Below are 25713 nucleotides of genomic sequence, written 5' to 3' on the forward strand. Positions count from 1 at the left end.
TTTTTTCTCTTGACCCTGGGATAGGATACAATTCCTATTTTAGTCTAGGTGTAGCTCTATCCACTAGTTACATCCAAATTTTACATTCCATGGTTTAGTAAAGCTGTTTTGCATTTAACTTTAAATATTAAGTAAAGTGTATTTGGACATTTACAAGGTAAAGGCTTTACATCTCTTAATTTCTTGTAAATGAGAAAATTTAATTTTGGCATTATCTTAATTTTTTATTGTGGATCTGAGCATTTTAAAACTTCTTTTTCATCACTTTTTTTTCAGATAAGAGTACAAATTATTTTCTTGGATCTAGGTGCTTTTAATTTAGAAAAATAATTGACACTTCTTAGGGCATATTCGATGATCTTTATTTTAAAATAGTACACAAGTATTCTGACTTCTGTCATTAAATTCATTTTTCATGTGATAATTCATTTCTATGAAAGTTTTGTTTAATCACTGCATACCCTTAAATAGTCACAGATTCATTTGCATGAGGACGTGAAAGTAATGTCTTGAAATGAAACACATAAATCCAGGATTTCTTATTGTATGTTTGTAATGCTTACATTTTTAACCTCCTGATACCCACATTTCTAGATCCATTTAAAGTTACCTGCTGTTTAAATTATGCCTCCTTCTAAAGATGTAACTGGCAAGCAGTTTTTTACAGTGGGCATATATAGTTATAACTTTATCATTTTTATTCATTTATATGTGTTTATATGAAGTTTAATTTTCCAATCTAGAATGTAGTGGGGATACATTACTCCCATCTCCACTTTGAGAAAAAGTGTGCCATTTAGTAAACACGCAAGGAGCCCAAGTAAATTTTTCCTGCTATGTTTTTGTTACTGTCTTAGCAGTCAATATAAAGTCAAAAGACAAGAGAGCATGAAATATTGCCTGCAGAGGCTATGATGTTACCTGTGGTGTAACTGACGGGGATGGCTTTTAAAATCTTGATTAATACAAGCAGAAAGAAAGGTTTGTTTGACTGAAAAATATTGGGAAGACGCTGAAGAAAAGGATGTTTCAGTGCACTGAGCAGTAATTTCTTATAGTATCAGAAAAATGGTGTCAATGAACACATATAAACTTTTTATGAAATTTGACTCTCCATAATTTATGACTAGGCTTTCAGTTTTATGGGGTTTTGAATGAGTTTCCTCTTTTCAATTAAATGCATCCTTTTCCCCCATTATCTTTTAGTTCTTAAGACAGAAGAACAAGATAAGTTTATATTGTGTATGTGTGTTTATTTATTATGTATATGTATACAGTATGTTACAGGTTTTGTTAATAAAGTTGTACTAAGATGTGTTGGCATTTGAGTGCACACATACACAGTTGTGTGATTATGTGTATACCGTGAAAGATGGTTTTGACTGCTAAAATATGCCTGGTTTGAATATTTGATTCAGTACAGTTGCTATGATTGTATTTGTCAATTTTTCATTAAAATAATGTGTGTCTTACAAATGGAAAATGTAAGGTGCTGTATAATTTGTTCGACCAGCTTATTTTGTTTGACAAGCTTAAGTTAGCATCATTTTTATGTATCTTGCATATTGTATCGCTGTTAAATATTTTTCTGCTTTTGTAATGATCTGTGTTTGAATTAAACTTCTTAAAGTATAAGAATCATTAAAATCCCATTTTTGTTATTGTTATATAAATCTAAAATGTTAACTGTAGGCTAAATATATTTTTTAAATATTATTTTTAAACTTGCTACCTGACATTTTTTCTTATAGCTGTCACAAGATGAATGTAGAGGCACATTATACAAATACAGACCTGAAGAAGTGGATATTGATGTAAGTGTTCGTATGTTATATATATTGTCAGTATTCTGTTATATTCTCTGCCAAAACATTGGAAATAAGCATGAAAAAAGCTTCCTCTTCCTCCCTTGCCCTCCAAAATGACATCAAATAAAGTAGCATTTTCTTTTACACTTAGGTTAAATTAAATCATCACTCCCCTTTTCTATAACAGGCCCCCACCCATAATTAGCAGTTGAGCACACTAAGAATCAGTTAAAGGAAAGTAAAAGACATTTCTGATCAAAAAAAATGTGGAGGACTGGAGACAAAGTAAAATTGTTTGTCTTCTAGAGAAAGTATCAGCCTCTGAAAGTTCTAGCACTACTTCCTTTTTAAAATTTAGTCTTTCTTTTTTTTTTATTGTAGTTTAGATTGGTTGACTTACCATGTCATTATGCCTTCTCATTTCAGTATATTCCATTTGGTATAGCTTGAGGTTTGTCAGCTAACAGATAGTGGTAGTTACTTTAACAGATAAATGGCAAAGAAAGTGAAATCTCCAGTTTCTTGTCTACTTGTCATTATGCAGTCAAGTTTGGGGCATATTTACAGTTTATCCAGGGTTTTTATTTTCAGACAACTGGAAAACTGGTTTACTGTAGTACTGAAATTTCATGGAGTATCCTCTGATATTTTCATAATTACAAAATTGGGGTAATACCAAGAGTTTCAAATATTTAAACTATTCAAAATGATTTTTTTCTCCATTTAGCAAATTTTTATTTGTATTATTGCAGTTAGAAGCAATCCTTTGCTTATATTCTTTTCTGAACATTACAGCATAATTTTTTAAATATTAACGGAATCCGGTTGATATTTTCATTAAGGACTGGATATATCACTTACCTATCTAGCCTTCAGTAGGAAAAGAAAATATTAACCACATTGAAATGATTTAAAGTTATATGAGACTGCTTGATTACTAACAATGTCTCGAATTATGTAGGTTAAATAATATGGTTGAAATGCTTTTTCACTTTATATGTATGTTTGTTAAACATTGTATCTTTAAAAGCTATCTTTTATTTCACTGATTGAAATAAAAATTGACCTGAATAGGTATTCTTCTATGACTCTCTTAAATGTGTTTTCTTTGTTACACCTACCTTCAGTTACGGGACTACCTACCTCCAATTACAGGAAAAATAAAAAACTGCTAACAACAGATTTTTCTCTTAAAACCTAGGCCAAGTTAAGCCGGTTATGTGAACAAGATAAAGTGGTACATGCCCTGGAAGAGAAACTTCAGCAACTCCACAAGGAGAAGGTAGGACAATTATGTTTATTATCTACAATTGATGTTACTTTCTATGCTTATTATCAGGACACTGATAAAACTAAAGTAAAGAGAATTAATCCAATGATGCAGAACATTAAGTGTAATTATTTTTATTATAATAGTACACGCTTGAGCAAGCTTTGCTATCAGCCAGCCAAGAGATAGAAATGAATGCAGATAACCCAGCAGCCATTCAGACTGTGGTGTTACAGAGGGACGATTTACAAAACGGACTGCTCAGTACATGTAGAGAACTCTCTCGAGCCACTGCCGTAAGTAGCAGATTTTTTCTTAGTAAGAGTCACTGGTTCTTTTTTCTTTTCTTTTCTTTTTTTTTTTTTCCTACTTGTTTCTATGTAATTTGACTGTCTTTAAGATTATTCTTTACTATAACAAGAAATTAATTTGTTATTAATTAATAATAAAAATTAAGGGGTGATTTATTTTCTGATGCAAAATAAATACAATTATTTCTCTTATGGTAAGCATTCTTTTCCTTGTGAAATAGTTGTTAGGTAAGGGAGATAAATACTCCACTTATGTATTATTCAAATGAAAACTTATTAAATATGTTAACATTTATTGCATTAAGAGAATAAGTGTTTCGGGACACCTGGCTGGCTCTATCGGTAGAGCATGAGACTCTTGATCTTAGGATTGTGAGTTCAAGCCCTATGGTGGGTGTAGAGATTACTTAAAAATAAAATCTTTAGGGGCGCCTGAGTGGCTCAGCTGTTAAGCATCTGCCTTTGGCTTAGGTCATGATCCCAAAGGCCTGGGATCGAGCCCCACATCGGGCTCCCTGCTCAGTGGGAAGCCTGCGTCTTCCTCTCCCACTCCCCTTTCTTGTGTTCCCTCTCTCGCTGTCTGTCTCTGTCAAATAAATAAATAAAATCTTAAAATAAATAAATAAAATCTTTAAGAAAAGAAATATTTCGTGGATTTTAGGGGAGTTAAAATAATTTTGGGAAGGTGGTAATTGGATTCATTTAACCAGCCATTTCAGTAAAAATGCTTTTAGGAAGTGAAATGCTTTTAGGAAGCCATCGACATTATCATTTCATAGCTGCAGTTTGATCTCAGTTTAGATAATAGGTATGAATAGGAAACATAATTAGAACCTTTTAACCCATAGTCTTGTTGCTTTATAGTCTTTTGGGGTTACCAGATCTAAAAGTCTTAGTCAGATTTTATAAATTGACTATTTTGAATATAAAGAGTCTTCTTTAGGTCTTGTGATACCATTATCTCTAAACGTAGTAAGAGCTCCTATCCAAGCAGCTCTTTGAAAGAAAAATCCTAGCAAAGCCACCTATTATAGAAAATTGTTAATTAAAATAAGAAAGAAGGACGCCTGGGTGGCTCAGTCAGTTAAGCATCTGCCTTCGGCTCAGGTCATGACCCCAGGTTGCTGGGATCAAGCCCTGCGTCAGGCTCCCTGCTCAGCGGGGAGCCTGCTTCTCCTTCTCCCTCTGCCCCCCCCCACTTGTGGTCTCTCTCATTCTGCTCTCTGTCCACTCGCTCGCTTGCTTTCAAATAAATAAATAAAATTTAAAAAGAAAGAAAGATAAATGCTAATATATCCTTGTCTATAACTTCAGGTAGGGAGCAGCTACCTTTAAGAAGGTCCACAGGCAGTTACAGCTTAACTAAGAGAGGTCTTTCCAAGCTGGCAAAATACCAAATCTCAAAATGGCTTCCAGTTCTAAACATTAAATTAATATTCCAAACATGAGCAATTTTTAAAGGAATATACCATGACTGTAAATAAATCAGAACAGGTTTTCGTGATTCTTAAATACCCTATATTTAATATACCTATTCCTATTTTTGAATACTATTATTTCCGTTATTTTATTTGATTCTCTTAATTATACTGTGATGTTCATAGATTTTTTTTTAAGACTTTAATGTCCTTTCAGTTGTGATCTCCTTGAAATCAGAGCCCTATCTTGTTCATCTTTGTAGCTCTAGCATCCAGCACTGTAGGATATGCATTAAAAATTTGATGAAGGAGGGGTACCAGGGTGGCTCAGTTGGTTAAGCATCTGACTCTTGATCTCATCTCAGGTCTTGATCTCAGGTCATGAGTTCAAGACCTGTGTTGGGCCCCATGCTTGGCAGAAGCCTGCTCTTAAAAAAAAAAAAAAATAGTGATGACTGAACCGAATGACTTACCCAGTGTTAAAAGCTATAGATGGGGGCGCCTGGGTGGCTCAGTTGTTAAGCGCCTGCCTCTGGCTCAGGTCTTGATCCCAGCGTTCTGGGATCGAGCTCTGCATCGGGCTCCCTGCTCCGCTGGGAGCCTGCTTCTCCCTCTCCCACTCCCCCTGCTTGTGTTCCCTCTCTCGCTGGCTGTCTCTCTCTCTCTGTCAAATAAACAAAATCTTAAAAAAATAAGTGTTTTAGTAGAAATCATGTTTGAATATCCTGTTTTCTGGTTGTTACCCATATAATCACTTTCCAGGTTTCTTTTTCTTTGCCTTCAGCATTATTCATCGGTCATTGTAAACCCTCAATATGTTCTTCTAAGACATGTCTTACTACGTAGAATACAAACTATACAACTTTTGCCTTTGTAAACTTGTTCATATTTGTAGCTCAAGGCTACAAATGATGTCTAAGAGCATATGGTTAACACTGAATGGGTGTTGATTAGATTTAAATTTGAGTTAACATTCATGCTAGCAGAATCCCAGAGGATTCCTCTAATTCTTTCACAGTTGATTGAGGTCATTGGTTCAAATCCAAGTCATGAGGTGTAGAAGATACAAGAGGTATAACATTAACGCTTCCATAGATCAAAGCTTTGATTCTGAGAACATCTCCTCACCTGGTTGGCCATTTAGGTATATAAAACTAGGATTAACACAAGGCAGACATGTAAAACAGTGTCCCCATTAGGTTTTATTTCATTCTTGATATTGTATCCTCTCTCTGTAAGCCCCATCTTTACATGCTTTAAGCACATAGTGCCTCTGTGTTCTCACCTTGTTTCTACTTCTTTTTACCTAAGCCTGATTAGGAGAAAGTTGTAATAATAGTCAGTTTTTAGTTTGGGGTCTTTTCTGAAAGCAGAGCCTAAGATGAAGACTGGGTTAAGATAGTTTATTTAGGAGATGATTCCAGGAAGCAGAAATGAGGGTGTGTGGAAAATGAAAGACAGGAAGGAAGAAAAGCCAGTAAACGTTTCCCTACTGGGCTGATTCCCACTGTATGCAATTGGGGACTCTCTGAGGAAACGAATAGATAGCCCCAGAATTTTCTACTGAAGGCTGGGAGGCTATCTCTCACTCACTGGTCGAAGTTGTCCCAATGTCCTTAATTCACCCACACTTCCAAACTGCCTTAGCTAACTTGCCATGAGACACTGGTATGCATGGAATTTACCGCAGTCCCTTGAAATTAGGTGGGCAAAGGGGATATAGTGTGGAGCTCCATAAACATCTGCTACAGTTACCTCTCTTAGAATTTACATTCGGCCTCGTCCATATGTATGAGAAATATTCTTAGGCTTTATCAGTTCAATGGGTGCTTCTGTTACTCTACCCAACAATTCAAGGAACCAGATAATTTATGACTCATCTGATAATGACAGCAAAATGTATTTGTAATTCTGTGGTTTTCACATATGTTATCTGGTTTGATCTTTAAGAAAATCCTATGCAAAATAATTGTAATTATTATCTCCGTTTATTCTCATTTTTTATCTTCACTACACAGATGAACAAACAGGTTAAATGGAGGCTAAATGACTTGCGTCGGTGATATAATTAGTATGGAACAGCCTAACACCTAAGTCAAGGACTTTTTAATTCTTAGGCTTCTGTACTTTCTACTCCATTTCACTATAACATGTACTTTCTGGAACTTGAAATCAAATTTATTTGTTTTTTTTTGCTACAACATGGACAGCACTGGAGGAGATAATGCTAAGTGAAATAAGTCAAGCAGAGAAAGACAACTATCATATGATTTCTCTCATCTATGGAACATAAGAACTAGGATGATCAGTAGGGGAAGAAAGGGATAAAGAAAGGGGGGGTAATCAGAAGGGGGAATGAAACATGAGAGACTATGGACTATGAGAAACAAACTGAGGACTTCAGAGGGGAGGGGGGTGGGGGAATGGGATAGACCGGTGGTGGGTAGTAAGGAGGGCACGTATTGCATGGTGCACTGGGTGTTATACACAACTAATGAATCATCGAGCCTTACATCGGAAACCGGGGATGTACTGTATGGTGACTAACATAATATAATAAAAAATTATTAAAAAAAAAATTTATTTGTTTTTGGGGCACCTGGGTGGCTCAGTCGTTAAGCGTCTGCCTTCAGCTCAGATCATGATCCCAGGGTCCTGGGATCGAGCTCCGCATCGGGCCTGCTTCTCCCTCTCTCACTCCACCTGCTTGTGCTCCCTCTCTCGCTGTGTCTCTCTGTCAAATAAAATCTTTCTAAAAAAAAATTATTTATTTTTATTTTATTTATTTGAGAGAGAGTGAGAGCTTGGGGGGGGGAGGGTCAGAAGGAGAAGCAGGCTCCCCACTGAGGAGGGAGCCCAATGTGGGACTCAATCCTGGAACCCCAGGATCATGACCTGAGCCAAAGGCAGTCGCTGAACCAGCTGAGCCACCCAGGCACCCCTGAAATCAAATTTAAATAATCTTGCTCAACAATCTAAAATTAGAATTTCAAACATCATAAAGCAGGTATTATAAAGGCCTCCCATCCATCCTGAATAATGCTATTAGTTAGCTTATACATTTATCCACTGCAAAATAATACCAATATATGAAGTAATAACAATAATTAGGACTATTTCTTGGAGCAGTTATTGGGTGCCAGATTCTAAGTACTTTACATGTGCTTAATCCCCATAACCCCTTGGCATGGATAGTTTTATTACTTGTTAAAAATGGAAAACTGAGACAGATTAGCCAGGATTACAGTAAATAAGCTGTATGTATAGACTTCCATTAAACTGACTTATGTTCCGAGTTGGATTCTAGCTAGGAGGACCATAAGTAAACAAATTTTAGACTCCAGTGAATGTACTAGAGTTTAGGATTATAAACTTACAAGGACTGGGAAACAGGACAGATGAAATGCCTTGGGGAAAAGCAAAATGTAGAATAGGAGAAATTCTGGAAATCAAGTGACCCAATCTCATCCCCATATAATTAACAAGATCATAGAGAGGAGGATAGGGGAAATTGTTATAATATTTTTTAAACATTTTTAAGGAGGGGCACCTGGGTGGTTCAGTCCGTTAAGCGTCTGACTTCGGCTTAGGTCATGATCTCGGGATTCTGGGATTGAGCCCTACGTCGGGCTCCCAACACAGTGGGAATCTCCTTGTTTCTTTCGCTCTACCCCTCCTGCCACTCATGCACTCGCTCTCTCCATCTCTCTCAAATAAATTAATTAAATCCTTAAAAAAAAATTTTAAGGAATAAATATTAATGATTTTTAAAACAAGAATTTCCATGTTATTTTTTCATTTTATTTTCTTTTCTTTAGAAATACATTCTGAACGGAACCTGGGTGGCTTAGTTGGTTAAGTGTCTGCCTTGGGCTCAGGTGATCCTGGGATCCTGGGATAAGCCCCACATTGGGCTCCTTGCTCAATGGGGAGTCTGCTTCTCCCTCTCTCTCTGCCCCTCTGCCCCCAACCCCTGCTGGTGCTCTCTCTCCCTCTCTCTCAAATAAATAAATAAAATCTTTAAAAAAAATACATACTGAAGTATTTATAGATGAAATGATATGATGCTTGGTGTTTGCCTTAAAATAATTCCACAAAGATAGAATATGAGTACTATAGAAAAAATCAGACTGTCCATGTATCCATACTGTTGAATTTGGAGTGGACCTTACTTTTGTGTATATTTGTAAATTTCCATTGTGTGTATATGAAAAAGGTTAAAAGAAAATGCACAAAAATGCTAACAAAAGTAAAGTACAGTAATAAGTATTTTTTCTTTTTCTTTCCTTGTATTCTAGGTTTTCTACATTTATAATTATACAAATTTGTTACATCTAAAATTTGTACAATAAATAATAACCACTTTCTTAGAGATGGAATATAGTTTTATTTCAAAGAGATTAGAAGAGAAACTACAGACACAAGTTAAAGATTATAAACACAGATAACACATTTATGTTTATGTAACATATTGTGTAGCTCTTCCCTGGGTGGATTTGGTTATAAATTGCCATTGATATTGGACAAGAAAAGGAGGGGTGCCTGGCTGGCTCAGTCATTAGAGCATCTGACTCTTGATCTTGGGATTGTAAATTCAAGCCCCATGTTAAGAAATTACTAAGGGCGCCTGGGTGGCACAGCGGTTAAGCATCTGCCTTCCGCTCAGGGCGTGATCCCGGCGTTCTAGGATCAAGCCCCACATCAGGCTCCTCCGCTATGAGCCTGCTTCTTCCTCTCCCACTCCCCCTGCTTGTGTTCCCTCTCTCGCTGGCTGTCTCTATCTCTGTCGAATAAATAAATAAAATCTTTAAAAAATAAAAAAATAAAAAAAATAAAATCTTCATTATACTTGTTCCACATCCTAAAGTTAGACTGAGTCAAATTTTTGAGAAGTTTTCTGCCATCCCTGTAACAATCTTACGCATGTACATATACCTTTTTTTTTTTTGCCTTTGTTAGAGTACAACATATTCTCAGAAAAGTACACAATCTAAGTACACAGGTACGGCTGGCATCCATGTCAAGACGCTGAACTTTACTAGCATGCCAGGAACTCCCCTCCCAGTGACTGCTTCCTAGAACACCACCAGCTGACTTAAACTATATGTTAGCTTTTTGCTTATTTTTGAGCTTTATAAATCATATATATGTATAAATCATATTAATCACATAGTATATAACTCTTTGGCTTCTTTTAACATTGTGAGCGTCATCCATGTGGTTGTTGATTGCAAGATTTCATTTTTTTCTCTTTAACTGTATATAGCGTGAACCACTCCATATTTTTATCAAAAACACTATTTCCTGACTTAATGCCTGTGATTTTAAGATAATTGTATGTTTAAAAGTCATTACCACTTTTAATTGCCTTAGCATACCTATATATTATCTTCTTGACAAAAAAACAGTAAGGTCATATTTAACAGTTTTCAACATGTTACTTGTAAATTCGTTAATGGAATGCTCAACCAGATATTGGGAGAAACTGATGTTATGCCAGTGCTACCCCTTTTCTTGCCGTCCTCTGTTGATTTGTGTTCTGCCCACCCATAATCATGTTTGAGGAGCCCAGAGGTAAAGGCAGAAACAGGTAAGCCCAGCAGGACTATGGGACTCAGGCCAAACGTTGCAGTGCAGTGGCAGGACTTTCCAGGCTAGAAAACTTGAAAGTATATTGTATTTCTTCACCCTGAAAATAATTTCTAGCTCTAGAATATATGCTTCCTATACCTTTAGGATAAGAAAGACAAGGATTCTTACTTCCTAAAATGTTCTTACATTTAGATGCCAAATGCCTCTATCGCATTTGGACCCACCCTACACCTGTTTGGACCCACCCAGCACCTGCTACAAGAGAGGTTAGGTGTTAGCCTGCCAGTGCTATCTTACTTAATTGCGGGGCTGCCGTTGGGTCTGGAGGTAAAATAAATAAATAAGGAGATCAGTATCCTTATTCATCAGGTAAAAGTTTGCTGGAGCCAAGTAAGAAGACTAATTTTTACACAATATAGAGGAGATAAAAATCTTAAGTCCTTTATCACTTTGCCTTTTAAAATTTTTATTAATTGTGAAATCAGTTAAATAGACTCCCTAAATTATCTGTATAATATAGAGATGATAAAAAATCTCCAGTGGTTTATCCCTACTTTTTTAAAAATGCAATTCATAGTAAAACCTGCTTAAGGAGACCTCTTAGATTCAAAAAGCAATTATCCCAAATGGCCAAATTCTAATACTCATTTTAATTTTTAAAAGTGTGTACCTTGAATAATTTTTCATTGCCTGAGTTTTTTAAAGTAATTTTAAGCTACTTACACAATATACAAAGTAAAATAACTTTTTTTTTAAGATTTTATTTATTTGAGAGAGCGAGCACAAGCAGGAAGAGCGGCAGGGAGAGGGAGAAGCAGACTCCCCACTGAGCAGGGAGCCCGACTTGGGGCCCAATCCCAGGAACCTGAGATCATAACCTGAGCCAAAGGCAGATGCTTAACCGACTGAGCCACCTAGGTGGCCCAAAAGTAAAATAACTCTTGAAAAGAGAATCGTTAGGAACAAACTGTTAAGATTATTATGTAACATTGTGTCAACTATTCTTCAATTTAAAAAAAAAAAAACTGTTTAGGTTATTTTAGATAACCTTTCCTCCAAAATCTATACTCTCTTTCCTTATCCCAAGACTACTGGTGTTGTTAAACTGACATTTCCCAGGGCAGGCTTCATTCAGCACAGTTCAGGGCATGAAATCTCTGGTCATGGAAGGTTCTTAGATAAGAGTTACTAATTCATTTTACAACAGTGTTCAGTATATATTTGTTGCTTGTGTTACATGTGCCAACACCATACTATATACAAGTAATAAAACTGATCAAAACCCCTGCCTTACTTTATCAATTTGTTGACTTCATACCACTCTGAAATGTCTGAAGAGTAATTACAACCCATAGAAGAGTACCTACACTCCCACAGAATAGCATCCTGAAACAGTGAAATGACAATGTATTTTTAACCATTTTTAGAATTGTTCCATATATAATAGATGACAAGTGGCTAAAGACCAGTATGAAAATTTTCTCTGTGATTTGAGGGTTTTGGGGTGATTTTTTCCCAAAAGAGAAAAATGTAGGTGAGTAGCATGTATATTGAGTCTTTATAAGCAGGATTCACTGATTTGTCTGTTTAGCTGCATTTGGTTTATTACATTACTGTAAATTTATTCCGTGTAAAGATATGTCAGGCTTCTGGTGTTACTGAAAATCCAACATGCTAAAATAGAACCTATTTAGTATTTTTTATTTATGAAGAAATTTTAACCAGGGCAGATAAGAAAATGTTTTAAACAGGAAAGGAAAGGAAAATGAATTACAAAAATTTTTATTTTTTCCAATGTAAACTACATAATATTCTAAAACCTAGAAAGCTTGTAATTACAGTGATAACAATATAAAAGCACATTTTCCCCATTAAAGTAATTAATGCTCTTTGATTTTTAGGAACTGGAACGAGCATGGAGAGAATATGACAAGTTAGAGTACGATGTAACTGTTACCAGGAACCAGATGCAAGAACAGCTAGATCGCCTTGGCGAAGTTCAGGTACAAAAGTGAATGGGGTTTTTTTGCATTGTCTCAACTGGTTTTGACTGGTACTGTACAACCCACCTTGTTAGATTCGTGCATGCCCTTAATGGTTCTTACATTATTGGCCACCTAAGACCTGGGTTTAAATACTTTCAATGATAGGAATCTTACTATTCCACAAAGTAGCCCATCTCTCATTGTTTAAAAGTTCTTTTTTCTGTTGGGCATGTGGTGTGATCCCTGTCATGTTTTTGTTTCTGCCTAACTATATTGAAGTTAGTATTGAAGTGTTGAATTAAATGGATTTATCAAATAAAGCATAATTTATCTTTTTATAAAATTTATTCTAATCCAGGGCACCTGGCTGCCTCAGTCAGTACAGTGTGCAACTCTTGATCTTGGGGTTGTGAATTTGAGCCCCATGTTGGGCACAGAGATTACTTAAAAATAAAAAAATAAAAATTTATTCTAATGCATTCTATATTAAATGCCTCTTTTTTAATCAAACTAGTTTAGCCTATTGACTTTTGATATGTTATTGAATAGGGAAAGATGCAGCACTGCTTAGCATAAAGAATCCAGTTTTGTAAGCAGTCACATCTGGAATCAGGTTCTAGGTGTTAATTTTCTTGTCTGTAAAACAGAAACAGTAATACCTGTCTTAAAGTGTTGCTCTGGGAAAGAGAGATAATATATGTTCAAGAAAATAGTAAAAGTCACTTCATGCTTGTGACTCTATATAAATTCAGCCTACTGCATTGGAAACCTTATGGACTCAACAGACAAGTCAATACAAGGAATAAATATTAGTAAAATTGACTCTTAGTAAACCAACTGCCCTCCATCTGTGCTGTTCAGTATAGTAGCCACCAACTACATGCCATTGTTGGGCACTCAGAATGTTGTCAGTGTGACAAGACACTGAATTTTTAATTGTATTTCATTTTAGTTATCTAAATTTAAGTAACCACATGTGGTTGTGACTTCCGTATTGAACAGTGGGGTTAATACTAATTACAGTAGAAAAAAAACCCTGAAATATCTAAGAAGTAACCCAGGGGTCAACAAACTTTTTCTGTAAAAGACCAGATATTAAAATATTTTAGATGTTGCAGATGTATATACTCTGTCACATAATCTTGGGCAGTTTTGGGTTTTTTTTTTATAACCCCCTATTTTTAGCTTTCAGGCCACAGCAGTTTACCTGATTTAACTTAACAAAAAATGTTCATCATGAAAATGTAATATCTATATGATAGGACATAAGACTTGAATAAATAGAGAAGTAGAATTGGTATACCATGTTCATGGATGGCCTGATTTAACATCCTCTTAATGAAAATTCTTTGTATAAACTCAAATTCTGTTCCAACAAGATTTCCACCAGAATCCTTTGAAAAAATTAACAAAACAGTACTAATATTTTAAAGGTATAATGAAGGTGGGGCACCTGGGTGGCACAGCGGTTAAGCGTCTGCCTTTGGCTCAGGGCGTGATCCCGGCGTTATGGGATCGAGCCCCACATCAGGCTCCTCCGCTATGAGCCTGCTTCTTCCTCTCCCACTCCCCCTGCTTGTGTTCCCTCTCTCACTGGCTGTCTCTATCTCTGTCGAATAAATAAATAAAATCTTTTTAAAAATAATAATAATAAATAAAATAATAAAAAAATAAAGGTGTAATGAAGGTATAATGAAGTAGTTATTATTTTTTATAGTTTTTTTTAATTTTTTATTATGTTATCCATACAGTACATCCTTAGTTTTTGATGTAGTGTTCCACGATTCATTGTTTGCGTATAACACCCAGTGCTCCATGCAGTATGTGCCCTCCTTAATATCCATCACTGGCCTATCCCAATCCTCCACCCCCTGAAGCTCTCAGTTTAGTCTCTCGTGGTTCATTTCCCCTCTGTTTACCCCCCCTTCATTCTTCCCTTCCTTCTCCTACCGATCTTCCTGCTATTTCTTATGTTCCATAAATGAGTGAAACCATATGATAATTGTCTTTCTCTGCTTGACTTATTTCACTTAGCATAATCTCCTCCAGTCCCGTCCATGTTCCTGCAAATGTTGGGTAATCGTTCTTTCTGATGGCTGAATAATATTCCATTGTATATATGGACCACATCTTCTTTATCCATTCATGCACAGTAGTTACTATTTTGAAAAAATAAAGAACTAGAAGGCACACTCTGTGAGTTATAACTCATAGACCAGTTACATAATGACTCTGCACTTCAGTTCTCATAACTATAAAATGAAAATAATAGTGCCTTTTATTAGGTTATTATAATGACTAAATATGTTGATATTTTTGAAGCATTTAGAATAGTATCAGGCACATAAAACATACTATGTGTTTATTAATTAAATAAGTAAACGGGGCACCTGGCTGGCTAAGTTGGTAGAGCAGGCGACTCTTGATCTAGAGGTTGTGAGGTTAAGCCCTACATTGAGCACAGAGCTTACTTTAAAAATAATAATAATAATTAAGTAAATAAGCAAACAATGAAGGCAAATAAACTTAAAAGATGGCATAGTGGCAAGAAGTATTGTTGACCACTAAAACTCAACAACAGTTACTGTTTTGATCTGCAAGGAAATTTCTTTTTGATTTGGAGAAACGATACATCAGAAATATGGACAGAGAACATGACTAGTTACTCTGTAGAAAGTGTTTGAATATTGTTCAAAGTCACCAGTAATCAGAGAAATGCAAAATAACACCAAAAAATGAGATTTTCATCATACACCTTTCAGATAGGTAAAACTATATATTTTTTAATTATTGCAAAAATAATATGTATTCTCTATACATGTGCACATGTCTGATTTTTATAATTGAAATCACTCCCTACAAGTCTATATCAGTATTCACATCCCTGGGTTGTCCTTGTGTTTAAGTCTTCTGTGAATACTTCCTTTTTTTACTTTGATGCTTCCAGACCTGTGGCTTGGAAAACTGGATAACTAAATTATTCTGTTATGTAGTGCCTTCTTGAAGCAGCATAGCATATAGTCTTTATGCTTATAGACTTTACAAGCATATTTTCACCCCTCAGAGGACTTTTTAGCTGTATTGACTATTCTAATATCTACAGTTGTCAAAAACTGATATTCAGTGGAAAAAAAATTTTCTGGTTAATATGACAGTTTTGTACTTCATTGACCCTTTTTTTAAAAATAAATTTGCATTCCAAAAAATAATATTTCTTGTTATCCAAAGTACCAATATGTCATAGAGTTCTATTAGAATCTTACTGAAAACGATTATGATCTTATTTTCTAGAACTTAGGAAATTAGTATACTTCCCATTTTTTTTCTTCTCCCTTAAAAAAAATTTTTTAATGTGAGTTTTGTGAGTTTCTATTTTGTTCTGTTTTCTTTTTGTTTTCCATTTTTTAGTCCCTTGTGATCAGCAATAATGCAAGGCAAAGCTTATTGAAGGGATTTGAAATAGTGCACTTAAGTCTGAGAAATTGAATTTTTTCTTTCTCTGTTTAATCAAAGGCCACAGAAGTTGCAAAATTGGGAAAGTCACATAGATCATATTAAATATTCTTTAATCCACTGCAATTGTCATTTTTTAAAATATATAATTAGTGGAATTTACAACTTTTTTTCCCCTGTATGTGGGCTCTTTTTACTGAAAGACTGAATCAGCAGGAATTCAGCGTGCACAGATTCAGAAAGAACTTTGGAGAATTCAGGATGTCATGGAAGGACTGAGTAAACACAAACAGCAAAGAGGCACTACAGAAACAGGTAAATTAGCTTTTCTGCAGTAATTGACCATCATCTTATGTCTAAATGGAATGACACAGGGTGCCTGGTTGACTCAGGCAGAAGAACATGCAACTCTTGATCTCAGGGTTGTGAGTTCAAGCACCATGTTGGGTGCAGAGATTACAATAAATAAGTAAATTTTCTGAATGAATGAATGAATGGAATGACACATAGAATTGGCTCTCTTGTTATTTGAATGGATTTTTGACATCAGAAAACAGTCACTCACTCTTGTAACATTGAATCAGTACACAAGTTTATAAAGTACAAAGCAAAAGTTCTGCCAGCCTCACCCACAAAAAAAATAAATTACTGGTTTTTGTGTATAATTATACACACGCATAATGTTCTGCTTTTATGATTTTTTTTCCCCACAGCAAAAATGAAATCATAGTATACTTGTTTTTCAACAATTTGGTTTTTTTCTCCTTAACAGTACAATGCAATAACTGTGTAATAATCCATTATATAGATGAACTATGATGTGTCCATTCTGTGGTGTTGGACATGTAGGTTGTTTCCAGGTTTGGGGTTTGGTTTTTTTTTCTGTCATAAACTGTGCTGTAATTATATATATTTGTGTGTGTGTGTGTGTGTGTGTGTGTGTGTGTATTATTGTGTCTATAACTAAACACACATGCTGGTACTTATGGATTACAAGAAGTTGGAAATGAGCACACATCTTTCATTTTGATAGGCACAGCCAAACTGCCCTCCTACAAAATGGTACTGAAATACACTTACATCAGTAGTGCTTCAGAAAACCCATTTCCCTATACTCTTGTTTAAACTAGGTATTTAAATTTGTATTTTTAAATGTAATAAGTTTCAAATTCTGAGAACATTAATAAACAATGGATTAGAAACTGAAGGCTTCATTTAAAATAAGTGAAATGGGGGTGCCTGGCTGGCTCAGTCAGTAGAGCATGAACCTTTTGACCTCGGGGCTGTGAGTTCAAGCCCCACTTTGGGTGTAGAGATTACTTAAAAATAAAATCTTTAAGAATAAAACAAGTGAGATGAAATTATTCCTTTTTATGTCAATTTAAAGAATATGTTTAGTATGGGTAGTTACATTTATAATTTTTTTAACAGGTATGGCAGGATCAAAGCCTTTCTCAGCAGTTAAGTACAAAAATGAGGTAAGTTTGGATTGTTTATCTCTAAATTATTTTAAATGTGTAACACATGAATTAGCATTTGTCTTCTCTTCATAACAAAATGTTTTCTAAATATATTTAAGTTATTGTTTTAATCTTGAAATTTCACTGATTCAGTAATTTGATACTTCTAACAGATATGATTTTTCTTCCCTCAATGCAAAAAAAAAAAAAATTGAATCACTACTTTTCATCTATGTTAGAACTTTAACATTGTCATACTTTTTCTGATACAAGTAATTTGAATATTTATCATTGTTTCTTATTCTTGATAAAATTTGTAGGATGATTAATAGATAAGTTGGCTGTGTGTCATGCATACCATAGAGAAATTACAACTACAAAGAGATACTGTCAACCTGAGTGAAAGCATCTGTGGTCTTGAATTTTGTATTAAAACCAATCAAAAAGAGATGTTTCTTTATTTTGTCTCTTAAAATTACAAAAAAAAAAAAATAGGCAGTAAGACTTTTAAATTAATTACTTTCTTCTATTTTTAAAGTGAAAATAACAGTAGTTTCAAATATCTGTTTTGATGTTAAGCTTCAGATGAAAGCTAACCTGTATGTTACCCAAAAAAATTAGATAAAACCGTATTTGAGACCCAGTTACTGGCTATCATACTTTGCATTTTTTATTTTACTTTTCAATTTGAGACTTTTGGCTTGGCAGTGTCCCTTTAATTATCTTAAAGTGAATTTAAGTTAACTTACCATTGCAAAGAATTTAGATATACTTAATTCAATATGCTTATCTAAATAAGGTGACTATTCTACAATCTTTAGGAAGAGGAAGTAGTCCCACCTCGTCCTCCACTTCCTCGGTCCTATGACTTTACAGAGCAGCCTCCCATAATCCCCCCTCTGCCCAGTGATAGCAGCTCCTTGCTCTGTTATAGCAGGGGCCCAGTCCATCTGCCTGAAGAAAAGAAGATTCATCAAGTTCAAGGATATCCAAGAAATGGATCTCACTGTGTAAGTGGCTTCAGTAGCCACAGAATAATCAATCATGTACCTGCCCTCTCATTTTTGAAAGTTTATTTTACACTCAAACTTTTTTTTTTATTATAACCTCACTTTTAGCCAGTGTTTTTCTGTTTGTGTTTTTCCTGTTTTTGTTTTGCCATTCTCATTTTCTTATATTTTTACAATTTTAGTACTTCATAATTTCATATTTTTAATAAGTGTTTTTGTAAAGTGGTTACCTTGCATTTGCCTAAGAAGTCATATTTTAAATATACCATTTCAGGATATTAGAAGCAAAATATCTTTGGATCAGAAAGAAGTGAGAATGAAAAAAGATTGTTACTAAGAATGATAAAAGGGTTGGGATATGGGCAGTTCCATCTAGAAAAACTATTAGAGGATGTGGACATTGCCAAGGAGAGACATTACCCATGGAAGCTGAAAATAAGAGATTTGGGGTTGAACAAATAAGTGTAAAATGTGGTAAGCTAGAAGAGAATTAAGGGATAAGAAATAGGACTAATTGAATTGATATAATTATTTTCAGACCTCAGTTGTACTGTGATAAAAAAAAATGTTCTAATGACTTTGTCCCTAATAAGAATATTCTTAATTTGAAAACCAAAACTTTTACTGGTTAAAAATATTTCAGATTTTTTTTCCTATGTTGGTTGTAATATATATGTATCAATTATATATATCTATTGTGCCTGTATCCAAGACAGTTGACTGAGGCTTTTAATTTTCAGGGTTTGATTTGAGGCTTTAGAGGTAAACCTTATAAAAGAAACTCGTACCAATTTTTTTTTTAATTGCACATCTTCCTTTCCAGGGTCCAGATTATAGACTCTACAAGAGTGAACCAGAGTTAACAACAGTGGCAGAAGTTGATGAATCTAATGGAGAAGAAAAATCAGAACCTGTTTCAGAAATGGAAACTTCCGTTAAAGGTCAGCATTTGGGATATGTCTTATCTCCTGTGTTTTTCAGACATTTTAACAATAAAATCAGTTTACATGTTGGCTCAGTGCATATACAAGTCCACAGTCCCTTATCTGAAACCTCTGGAATCTGATGAGCTTCTGAATTCAGAAGTTTCAGGTATTAGGAAGGTAACATGACCCATAAACCTTATATTGCATGTCATCTCAGCGAGGCATGAGGCCACATCCCCTTCTGAAATAAATTAATATTTCTGAAATGTTCATCCTGAGAGGGATAAAGACTAAAAGCTTCATATCAGTCCAGATTAGGTTTTAGTGAAAAATGAGTACATTCCAACCGTTTGAAAAGTTTTCCATTTCCTGAGATTTTAGGGTAGGGAGGTTTTGGTTTTCTTCTGTTTTAAAATTGTACATGAAAGATCAAGGGCTAAGGGGTACCCTGCTGGCTCATTCAGTAGAGCATGTTACTCTTGATGTTGGGGTCATGCGTTGGAGCCCCACGTTAGGCATAGAGTTTACTTAACCAGAAAAACAAGTAAATAAACAAATTCCATGACATAGTACTCTTACTGGGTGTACTCTGATTTTTTAAAGTGTATTTATTTATTTATTTATTTATTTTTAGTAACCTCTAGACACAACATGGGGGTCGTGAGTTCAATCCTGAGATCAAGATTTGCACACTCTTACGACTGAGCCAGCCAGGCACTTCTGATTTTTTTTTTTTAAATACTGATCGTTCTTCAGGGTTGTAAAGAAAAAAGCTAGAGGGGGAAGTAGTCAAGAATAAAAAGATAGAAAAGGCCAGATACAGTGCAGTGCTTCAACCTTGTTTGGATTGTGGTTGGTTCGTTGGTTGGTTGGTTGGTTGGTTTTAATTCAATTAATTAACATATAATGTATTACTAGTTTTAGAGGTAGAGTTCAGTGATTCAGCAGCCTTATATTAACACCCAGTGCCCATTATATCATGTACCCTCCTTAATGTCCATCACCCAGTTGCCCCAGCCCCCTCCCCTCCAGCAACCCTGTTTGTTTCCCATGATTGAGAGTCTCTTACGGTTTATCTCCCTCTCTGATTTTGTCTTGTTTCATTTTTTCCTCTCTTCCCCTTTGATCCTCTGTTTTGTTTCTTAAATTCCACGTATAAGTGAGATCATATGATAATTGTCTTTTTCTGATTGACTTATTTTGCTTAGCACAATACCACATCTTCTTTATCCATTCATTTGTCAGTGGAGATCTGGGCTCCTTCCATAGTTTGGCTATTGTGGACATTGCTGCTCTAAACATTGGGGTGCAGCTACCCCTTCCGATCACTACATTTGTATCTTTGGGGTAAATACCTGGTAGTGCAATTGCCGGGTCATAGGGTAGCTCTATTTTTAACTTTTTGAGGAACTTCCATACTGTTCCAGAGTAGCTGCACCAGCTTGCATTCCCACCAGCAGTGTAAGAGGGTTCCCCTTTCTGCATCCTCCCCAACATCTGTCATTTCCTGAGTTGTTAATTTTCTCCATTCTGACTGCTGTGAGGTGGTATCTCATTGTGGTTTTGATTTGTATTTCCCTGATGCTGGATCATGTTGAGCATTTTTTCATGTGTCTGTTGGCCATTTGTGTATCTTCTTTGGAGAAATGTCTGTTCATGTCTTCTGCCATTTTTTTTTACTGGATTATTTGTTCTTTGGGTGTTGAGTTTGATAAGTTCTTTATAGATTTTGGATACTAGCCCTTTCTCTGATAAGACATTTGCAAATATATTCTCCTATTCTATAGGCTGACTTTTGGTTTTGTCGACTGTTTCCGTTGCTGTGCAAGAGCTTTTTATCTTGATGAAGTCCTAATAATTCATTTTTGCCTTTGTTTCCCTTGCCTTTGGAGACGTGTCTTGAAAGAAGTTGCTGCGGCCAAGGTTGCTGAGGTCACAAAGGTTGCTGCCTGTGTTCTCTAGGATTTTGATGGATTCCTGTCTCACATATAGATCTGTCATTCCTTTTGAGTCTGTTTTTGTGTATGGTGTAAGGAAATGGTCCAGTTTCAGTCTTCTGCATGTGGCTGTCCAGTTTTCCCAACACCATTTGTTGAAGAAACAGTCTTTTTTCCATTGGATAGTCTTTACTGCCTTCTCGCAGATTAGTTGACCATAGAGTTGAAGATCCATCTCTGGGTTCTCTATTCTTTCTCATTGATCTGTGTGTCTGTTTTGTACCAGTACCATACTGTCTTTATGATTACAACTTTGTAATAGAGCTGGAAGTCCAGCATTGTGATGCCCCCAGCTTTGTTTTTATTTTTCAACATTCCTCTGGCTGTTCGGGGTCTTTTCTGGTTCCATACAAATTTTAGGATTATTTATTCCAGCTCTGTGAAAAAAGTGGATGGTATTTTGATAGGGATTGCACTGAATGTATGAAGTGCTCTAGGTAGCGTAGACATTTTAACAATATTTGTTCTTCCATTCCATGAGTATGGAATGTTTTTCCGTTGCTTTCTGTCTTCCTCAGTTTCTTTCATAAGTGTTCTAGAGTTATTAGAATACAGATACTTTACCTCTTTGGTTAGGTTTATTCCTACATATCTCACGGTTTTTGGTGCAATTGTAAATGGGATCGATTCCTTAAGTTCTCTTTCTTCTGTCTCACTGTTAGTGTATAGAAATGCAACTGATTTCTGTGCATTGATTTTATATCCTGCCACATTGCTGAATGCCTGTATGAGTTCTGGCAATTTAGGGGTGGAGTCTTTTGGCTTTTCCATATAGAATATCATGTCATCTGCAAAGAGTGAGAATTTGACTTCTTTGCTGATTCGGATGCCTTTTATTTCTTTTTGTTGTCTGATTGCCGAGGCTAGGACTTCTAGTACTATGATGAAAAACAGTGGTGAGAGTAGACATCCCTGTCGTGTTCCTGACCTTAGGGAAAAGCTCTCAGTGTTTCCCCATTGAGAATGATATTCACTGTGAGCTTTTCATGTATGGCTTTTATGATATTGAGGTCTGTTCCCTCTGTCTTACACTGTGAAGAATTTTAATCAAGAAAGGATGCTGTATTTTGTCAGATGCTTTTTCTGCATCTATTGAGAGGATCATATGGTTCTTGTCCTTTCTTTTATTAATGTAGTGTATTGATTGATTGATTGATTTGCAGATGTTGAAACACCCTTGCAGTCCTTTTAATGTACTGTTGGATCCTATTGGCTAGTATCTTGGTGAGAATTTTTGCATCCATATTCATCAGGGATATTGGTCTGTAATTCTTTTTGGTGGGGTTGTTGTCTGGTTTTGAATCAAGGTAATGCTGGCCTCATAGAAAGAGTTTGGAAGTTTTCCTTCCATTTCTGTTTTTTGAAATGGCTTTAGAAGAATAGGTATTAATTCTTTAAATGTTTGGTAGAATTCCCCTGGGAAGCCATCTGGCCCTGGACTCTTGTTTCTTGGGATATTTTTGATTACTCCTTCAATTTCTTTGCCGGTTATGGGTCTGTTCAGGTTTTCTATTTCTTCCTGTTTCAGTTTTGGTAGTTTATAAGTTTCTAAGAATGTATCCATTTCTTCCAGATTGCCTAATTTGTTGGCATATAATTGCTCATAATATGTTCTTGTAGTTGTATTTCTTTGGTGTTGGTTGTGATCTCTCCTCTTTTATTCATGATTTTATTTATTTGAGTCCCTTCTCTTTTCCTTTTGATAAGTCTGGCCAGGGGGGTTATCAATCGTATTCTTTCAAAGAGCCAACTACTAGTTTCGTTGATCTGTTCTACTGTTCTTTTGGTTTCTATTTCGTTGATTTCTCCCCTATTCTTTATTAATTCTTTTCTGCTGGATTTAGGCTTTATTTGCTATTCTTTCTCCAGCTCCTTTAGGTTGTGTATTTGAGACCTTTCTTGTTTCTCTATTTATTTATTTATTTAAATTCAATTAGCCAACATATAGTACATCATTAGTTTTGGTTGTAGTGTTCGATGATTCATTAGTTACCTATAACACCCAGCACTCATCACAACACAGGCCCTCCTTAATACCCATCACCCTATTACCCCCTCCCCTCCACCCCCTTCCCACCTTTCTTGTTTCTTGAAAAAAGCTGTATTGTTATATACCTCCCTCTTAGGACCACCTTTGCTGCATCCCGAAGGTTTTGAACAGTTGTTTTCATTTTCATTTGTTTCCATTAATTTTTAAATTCTTCTTTAATTTCCCTGTTGACCCATTCATTCTTTAGTAGGATGCTCTTTAGCCTCCACGTATTTGAGTTCTTTCCAAATTTCCTCTTGTGATTGAGTTCCAGTTTCAAAGCATTGTGGTCCGAAAATATGCAGGGAATGATCCCAATCTTCTGGTACCAGTTGAGAACTGGTTTGTGACCCAGTGTGTGATCTATTCTGGAGAATGTTCCATGTGCACTCAAGAGGAATGTGTATTCTGTTGCTTTAGAATGGAACACTCTAAATATATCTGAAGTCCATCTGGTCCAGTGTGTCATTCAAAGTCCTTGTTTCCTTGTTGATCTTCTGCTTAGATGGTATGTCCATTGCTATGAGTGGGGTGTTAACGTCCCCTACTATTATTGTATTATTATTAATGTGTTTCTTTATTTGGGTTATTAGTTGGTTTATTTAATTGGCTGTTCCCATGTTAGGAGCATAAATATTTATAATTGTTAGATCTTCTTTTTGGATAGACCCTGCAACTATGATATAGTGTCCTTCCTCTTCTCTTATTACAGTCTTCGGTTTAAAATCTAATTTGTCTATATAAAGACTGCCACCCCAGCTTTCCTTTGATGTCCATTAGCCTGATAAATGGTTTTCCACCCCCTCACTTTCAATCTGGAGGTGTATTTAGGTCTAAAATGAGTTTCTTGCAGACAACATATTGATGGGACTTGCTTTTTTATCCAATCTGATACCCAGTATCTTTTTTAATTAGGGCATTTAGCCCATTTACATTTAGAGTAACTATTAGATATGAATTTAGTGTCATTGTTTTACCTGTAAAGTCAGTGTTGCTGTATATTGTCCTTGTTCCTTTCTGGTCTATGTTACTTTTGGGATCTCTTTTGCTTAAAGTATCCCCTTTAATATTTCTTGCAGGGTTGGTTTAGTGATCACAAATTCTTTTCGTTTCTGTTTGTCCTGTAAGCTTTTTATCTCTCCTTCTATTTTGAATGACATCCGAGCTGGATAAAGTATTCTTGGCTGCATATTTTTCTCATTTGGCACTCTGAATTTATCATGCCATTCTTTTCTGGCCTGCCAGGTCTCCGTGGATAGGTCTGCTGCCAGTGTAATGTTTCTACCCTTGTAGGTTATGGACTTCTTGCCTTGAGCTGCTTTCGGGGATTTTCTCTTTGTCTCTGAGATTTGCAAGTATCACTGTTATATACTGGGGTGTTGACATATTTTTATTGATTTTGAGGGGGTGTTCTCTGTGCCTCCTTGACTTGAATGCCTGTTTCCTTCCCCAGATTAGGGAAGTTCTCAGCTATAATTTGCTCCAGTATACCTTCTGCCCCTCCCTCTCTCTCTCTCTCTCACAATCTCTTTCTCTCTCTTTCCTCTTCTTCTGGGATCCCAATTATTCTAATATTGTTTCATTTTATGGTATCACTTATCTCTTGAATTTTCCCCTCGTGCCAGTGGTTGTTTCTCCCTCATTTTCTCAGCTTCTTTATTCTCCATCATTTTGTCTTCTCTATCACTAATTCACTCTTCTACCTCATATCCCAGCAGTTAGAGCCTTCATTTTTTATTGCATCTTATTAATAGCCTTTTTTATTTCAGCTTGATTAGATTTTAGTTGTTTTATTTCTCCAGAAATGGATTCTCTAGTGTCTTCTCTCCTTTTTTTTCAAGCCCAGCTAGTATCTTTATAATGGTTATTCTGAACTCTGGTTCTAACTTCCTACTTATATCCGTACTGATTAGATACCTGGCAGCCGGTACTGCCTCTTGTTCTCTTTTTGAGGTAAGTTTTTCTGTCTTATCATTCTTGCAGAAAGTGGTGGCTTTTTTATTTGTAGCATTGCAGCTGTTCTTTTCTTAGCTCTCTGGTTGAGTTCACAGGGGTTCAGAATGATTTGATAGCTATCTAACCGAATTCTTGGGACCAGAGGAAGCTAAGGTCTCCTACTCCTCTGGCATGTTGGACTGTCTCCTAGATTGTGGTTTTAAAGAAATTTCTAGGAGCACCTGGCTGACTCAGTCAGTGGAGCATTATGCTCTTGATCTCAGGGTTGTGAGTTTGAGCCCTATGTTGGGTGAAGAGATTACTTTTTAAAAAATTGTAAGTAAATGTTTTTTGAAGTCTCTAAAGACATTCTTGGGACAATTATGGAAATTTAAATATGTTCTAGATATCATCAACAGTAAGTGATATTGTGGTTATTTAGGAGAATGTGTAAGTGGTTCACAAAAAGAGGTTGTGTGGTATTCACATACAGTTGACTTGAACAACATAGTTTTGAAC

At 35.6% G+C, this 25713-nt stretch overlaps 1 protein-coding gene across 6 annotated transcripts in view; it reads left to right on the forward strand.

Annotated features, from left to right (window-relative positions):
* PLEKHA5 (pleckstrin homology domain containing A5) overlaps window positions 1-25713 on the forward strand; it is a 237530-nt gene that overhangs the window by 191934 nt on the left and 19883 nt on the right. For all 6 annotated transcript variants that reach the window (XM_040642198.1, XM_040642200.1, XM_040642197.1 and 3 more), the window contains 7 exons: window positions 1752-1814; window positions 3010-3090; window positions 3225-3374; window positions 12301-12402; window positions 16041-16152; window positions 17269-17315; window positions 19131-19248. In XM_040642198.1, the coding sequence (XP_040498132.1) occupies window positions 1752-1814; window positions 3010-3090; window positions 3225-3374; window positions 12301-12402; window positions 16041-16152; window positions 17269-17315; window positions 19131-19248 (673 nt within the window). The remainder of the gene's footprint in view (window positions 1-1751; window positions 1815-3009; window positions 3091-3224; window positions 3375-12300; window positions 12403-16040; window positions 16153-17268; window positions 17316-19130; window positions 19249-25713) is intronic.

This window comes from Ursus maritimus, unplaced genomic scaffold, assembly GCF_017311325.1.
Source record: "Ursus maritimus isolate PB19 unplaced genomic scaffold, ASM1731132v1 scaffold_26, whole genome shotgun sequence".
NCBI lineage: Eukaryota > Metazoa > Chordata > Mammalia > Carnivora > Ursidae > Ursus > Ursus maritimus.